Genomic DNA, 6000 nt, shown 5'->3' on the forward strand with positions numbered 1-6000 from the left:
TAAAAAAAATAAAAAAATAAAAAAGTCAGAGAGAGAGAGAGAGGGAGGGAGGGAGGGAGAGATGGAATGCTCTCTGTGTGTCGTCTTTTTCGTTATCTGCATCTCTGTCTCGATCTGTCTCTCTCTCTCTGTCTCTGTCTCTGTCTGTCTCTGTCTGTCTCTCTGTCTGTCTCTCTGTGTGTCTGTCTCTGTTTCTCTGTGTGTCTGTCTCTCTCTGTCTGTCTCTGTCTGTCTCTCTGTCTGTCTCTGTCTCTCTGTGTGTCTGTCTCTGTCTCTCTGTGTGTCTGTCTCTCTCTGTGTCTGTCTCTGTCTCTCTATCTGTCTGTCTCTGTCTCTCTCTGTGTCTGTCTCTGTCTCTCTCTGTGTCTGTCTCTGTCTCTCTCTGTGTCTGTCTCTGTCTCTCTCTGTGTCTGTCTCTGTCTCTCTCTGTGTCTGTCTCTGTCTCTCTCTAGTCATGATGTAGGTTTCAGGTGTGTATCCAAAACGAAGGAAACCCTCAACGCATGGACACGTCCAGACAATTCCAGAGTTGCAGAATGTCAGACGGATCTCAGGTTGTTTGCATTATGCTTTGCACTGGGCAGAGGGCATCTTTAACGAGGACATGTCAGACGTTATGCATAGAGCAGCTTCCTTCGTTATCATCGTCATCTTTTGCTTAAAGGCGCAGTTTTTTCTATGTTAAAGATTCCGCTCACCGTCTTAGATCTGTCTATACTTTGACATGGATTAGAACAATCCCTCCACTTGGACACATACCAAGTGGCTTTTAAGGTAATCAACTCATTCCATAAAATGTTAACGTTGAAAAGGCTTTATATTCTTGGAATGAGTCAGAGTGGAGGAATGATATCTTTCCTGGGCAGATCTGAAATAGTGAGCAGAACTCTCGGGAAGGACTGTGGCTTTAGAGTAAGAACCATACGCTCGAGGCAATGCGTATACATGTCAGATTGACAAGCTCTCAATGTATAAGATACAAAGCAAATAGCCAGTCTTAAAGATACGCTCTTCCCCGTGTAAACTATTGTGTCAGCCCTTACGCATCTGTCCAGACCTTACATTGGGCAGGAGTATTGCTCCCCAAGGACGCTCAGCCTAGAGGGTCCCTAGTCCCTCAACATTCAGTGGAACTTTAGAGGGTCCTATATTTGCACAGAGCTCCCCACGGACGCTCAGCCTAGAGGGTCCGTAGACCCTCAACTTTCAGTGGAACTTTAGAGGGTCCTATATTTGCACAGAGCTCCCCACGGACGTTCAGCCTAGAGGGTCCCTAGACCCTCAACTTTCAGTGGAACTTTAGAGGGTCCTATATTTGCAGAGCTCCCCAAGGACGCTCAGCCTAGAGGGTCCCTAGTCCCTCAACATTCAGTGGAACTTTAGAGGGTCCTATATTTGCACAGAGCTCCCCACGGACGCTCAGCCTAGAGGGTCCGTAGACCCTCAACTTTCAGTGGAACTTTAGAGGGTCCTATATTTGCACAGAGCTCCCCACGGACGTTCAGCCTAGAGGGTCCCTAGACCCTCAACTTTCAGTGGAACTTTAGAGGGTCCAAAGACAAGGAGGTTAATATACTTGCATTTTGAAGTTGAATTCCTCTCCGATACTGTGAGCAGGCAAGGAAAGACAGTTGGTGATCAGAAGGAGAAACATAACCACGATTTCAGACATGTTTTCATCTCGTCGAAAGGCAAAGTCCAGTATTTAAACTGCGTATGTGGATCAGTTTACTGGCTCATTATGAGAGAGAGAGAGAGAGAGAGAGAGAGAGAGAGAGAGAGAGAGAGAGAGAGAGAGAGAGAGAGAGAGAGAGAGAGAGAGAGAGAGAGAGAGAGAGAGAGAGAGAGAGGGTTGAATTGAACTTTATTTAACAAGGATTAAGATTTAAGGCTACGCCTTTTCTTACAATCTGTCCTTGGGACGCACAGACACACAATGATAAAATTGAAAAATTAAAAATTAAAAAGTTAAAAAGTTTACCAACAAAAGGAGGTACGTCCGAAAACTTCAGCACGTGATGACGATGACGATGATGATGATGATGATGATGATGATGATGATGAAGATGAGGCATGAAGAGCATACATATGTGGTTATTCATAAAATCAAATGCATACTATGCAAGTAATTATAAGAACAAGCTGGTAGCAATCGAACATGTAGCAATAGTACAACAAAAATATGTTCAGAATATACTATGCACAGCATATATTTGGGGTAATACTAGGTGTGGTAAATCAAAACGCGTTAAACTACTCAGACATAAAGTGTTTTTTGACACATTTTTTAAAACTTTGTAATGACTTTAAGTGCTTAAAGAATGATGAAAGTGAATTCCAAACTGATGTACCCGAAAAAGCAAGACTGGTCTTATAAAGGTCAATTCGTGGAATCGGTGGGATCAAGTTGACCGACCCATATCGGTCGGTAGCTTTATTAAATATTGATGTAATGTAAATCGGCACTTAACTAGAGAGAGAGAGAGAGAGAGAGAGAGAGAGAGAGAGAGAGAGAGAGAGAGAGAGAGAGAGAGAGAGAGAGAGAGAGAGAGAGAGAGAGAGAGAGAGACATCGAGACAGACGGACAGACAGACAGACACACAGACAGACGGACAGGTAACACATCATTTACGTGATTAGATACCAATCTATTTCAATTAGCTTTTCACAGCGATGTTTATCTTTTAAAAAGAAGAAGGTTACACAGCAGTTTAAAAGTTGCATAGAAAAACTCCCAATGTTTAATTTACACAACCGCAAGGATTAAAGTAAAGGGGCAAAGCGATTCATAAAGAAGTTGGTCGATGCCTGCTAGGAATCATTTATCATCAGACGTTTTATCGTCAATATTTTTGCTGTTGTCATTAACCCCAAATAACACAGATTTTACTTAAACACTCTCCATGCATTTGCTGCTCCTAAATTATCATTTATCAAACTCTTGGCACTGAAAACATGCTTCCATTACCCCCTGAACACCTTCATTAAAATGACATTATTTACACGTCGGGACTAATGAAGCTGGTAGAAGGAAGGACAAGTTAAGGGGCTTACTGTCCGTCAGGTCTAAATTGCCTATATTGGACATGACTTGGTTTGTACGATAGTTAAAAAGATAGAGCGTCATTAAAGATTAATACATCATGCCAACCGTGTGCGAATAATTAACTGTGAGCATGACAGCGGCAAAGTAAAGAATATACACCCCAACACTAAAACATATATGGGAACTTTAACCCCTCCTTCACTTGTCAAAATGACGCGTTTCTTTTGTATTCGTTTATTGCACTGAAGTCACCGCAATTCTTCACTTTCATTTGTACTTGGAAAAAAAACCAATACACGAACAACCAAGGAAACGCCTAAGTGTGTGTGTGTGTGTGTGTGTGTGTGGGGGGGGGACGCATGGTTGCTTGCCCTTTTTGTTGTGTTCGACTGAATGATAAATTGCGTTTTAGCGTGTTTGACGAAGATTCCCTACTGGATTTAACTATTGAGAAAAGCGAAGAAGGAATTTGAGGAGTTAAAAATACATGCAAAACATGAGCACACATACACAAAACACAAAAGCATGAACAAGACTTTAAAAATATCATATAATGTACAAGGAAAATCACACGTTTTGAGTAAAAGAGCCCTGATTAATACAAACTGGCTGTAGCTAAAGTCAGCACTCACTCCTTCCTATAACCCCCAACCACCCCCTTCCAATATGCAAAGACACACGACCGGGTTACGTGCAGAAGCAACAGAAATCGTCCAACTGAAGAAACCCCATCGCCAACGTCTACAAAATGGTCTTGAACAAAAATACACGTTTTACTTTCCACTGACACCAAAATCAACAAGAAATTCCTCCGAGGTAGGAAAAACACCCCCGTCAAAGGGAAATAACCTTCTCAGTTGATGGCAGTGACTGAGTGAGAATGGTTATTTCCCTTTGACCATTAAGATGTCCCTCTATAAGTCCTTGTATAATTTTAATCCACCAATAACTCCCTAACCGTGTGTTTGACTGGTCCCTATTTTTGTAAGGACCGTCTCAGGAATGTATAGAACCTGTTCACCAAGTTTGGTGACGATCGGTCCGTTCATTCTTGAGATCTATATGCGAACACAAACAAACAAACACATGGACCGAATCCTATACACACCCCTATACCGGGGGTGTAAATACGCTGCAAACAGTTAAAGGGCAAGACCAAACCTTCAGTAAGGACAATACAAGAGAGCTTACTTTCTTCACAAGGACAACATTTACAAACGTTTTTACCAAAAAGGCCAGACAAGCAAACTGGGCGTTCCTTCTTCACAAGAACAACACTCGCAAAACCTTCACCAACAAGATAACTGGGTTTCCTTAAAAAAAAAAAATCGCACAACTTTTTCCCAAAATGCCCAACCAACCTCAGTGGGCTGCCTTTCTTCACATATATATAAAAAAAAAAGACAGAAAATAATACTTCGTTTCATTCGCAACAACAGCACTCGCAAAACATCACGGAAAAGATTTAGCAACTAAAGTGGGCTTCTTTTGTTCAGAAAGAGAACACTCGCCAGCTACGGAAGACACAAAGACAACAATAAACCATCTACGACGACGGAACTGAGAGAAACCAACATTACCTCAGCGTGATATAAACCGCCATGACGTCACAGCGATCGGCGTGTTTCACACATTATTCGCCGTCCTGGTCATGTTGGAGGTGTTCGTGTCTTTATCATTGTAGCGAATGTTCGTGCGTTCGTAGTCCATTCTGCGCGTGGCGGGGGTGGAGTCGCAGCAGCAGAGGAACTTACGGAAGCTCCGCCTGAAGTTTTCGGAGAGAAAGGCGTAGAGGAAAGGGTTGACGCAAGAGTTCATATAGGCCAAGCAGTTGGAGACCAACTGCAGCCAGATGTAGAACGCCTCGCCGGGGTAGATCTTGAAACTCTGCATCATCAGGATGATCTGGATGGGCAGCCAGCAGACGGCGAAGATGATGACCACGATGATGACCATGCGGGTCACCCGCTTCTTGGCGCGGATGCTCTCCTGCGACTGGTTGCCGCCGCCGGGCACCACGCCGTACAGCAGCCGCTTGAGCATCAGCCCGTACAGGCAGCACACCACGCTCAGCGGCACGACGTAGCCGAAGGTCATGAAGCAGGACACGAAGATTTTACCCCGCTGCTGGTCGATTATGTGCACCAGGTTGGTGCAGGTGGACCGGTCCTCGCCCATGTGCATGTAGTTGAGGATGCCGTACTCAAAGAGCAGCGGGATGTTGCTCAACATGATGACGGCCCACACCACACCTACCGCCAGCCACGTGTTGTACTCCGTGCGGATGTTTATGGAGCGGATGGCGTGCACCACGGCCAGGTAGCGGTCCACGGACATGAGCACCAGGGTGTACACGCTGCCGTAGGCCGACACGTAGATGAGGTACTGCACCACGCGGCACCACACGTCCCCGAAGGGCCAGACGGGCATGGCGTAAGAGGCCGCCGTGAATGGGACGCAGAAGACTATAAACAGCAGGTCGGCCACAGCCAGCGACAGAATGAGAATGTTCGTAGTGTTCCGCATTTTCTTGTCCGACACCACCACCAGAATGACCAGCAGGTTGCCCAACAAACCCAGCAACACGATGACCCCGAAGATGGTGGGAACGATGATCCTCACCAGTCTTTCCACCTCCAAGCTAGCCTCTATCTCCGAAGCGTCCGCGGTGTCGTTCCGGCATCGCGGGTTAGGGTTGAGGCTGCTGCAGTTCAAGCTCAGACCGTTGTCGTTGATGCCTCCGCTGAGGATGTTCTTGACGGTAGTGGTGGAGAGGTCCAGGAGATCGATGATCTCGACCTTCTCCACCTTGTCCTGCAGCTCAGCCCCCGCCATCGCTAACCGTCTCTCCTCCCTCATAGGGACTTCAGCTGATATCCTTGGGGCAAACAACACCTTATATTGTCTTCAGCCTCTGTCTTTAAGAAGAAAACAATTATGATTGTTTTTGTTTT

General features: G+C 45.3%; 1 protein-coding gene across 1 annotated transcript; it reads right to left on the bottom strand.

Annotated features, from left to right (window-relative positions):
• Positions 1-4672: 4672 nt before the first annotated feature.
• LOC138956351 (allatostatin-A receptor-like) lies at positions 4673-5654 on the bottom strand. Its single transcript, XM_070327732.1, has one exon. The coding sequence runs from the start codon at positions 5570-5572 to the stop codon at positions 4673-4675; it is 900 nt and encodes a 299-aa protein (XP_070183833.1). The 5' UTR covers positions 5573-5654.
• Between the last annotated feature and the right edge of the window lie 346 nt (positions 5655-6000).

The sequence above is a fragment of the Littorina saxatilis genome, linkage group LG2 (genome assembly GCF_037325665.1).
Source record: "Littorina saxatilis isolate snail1 linkage group LG2, US_GU_Lsax_2.0, whole genome shotgun sequence".
NCBI classification, from domain to species: domain Eukaryota; kingdom Metazoa; phylum Mollusca; class Gastropoda; order Littorinimorpha; family Littorinidae; genus Littorina; species Littorina saxatilis.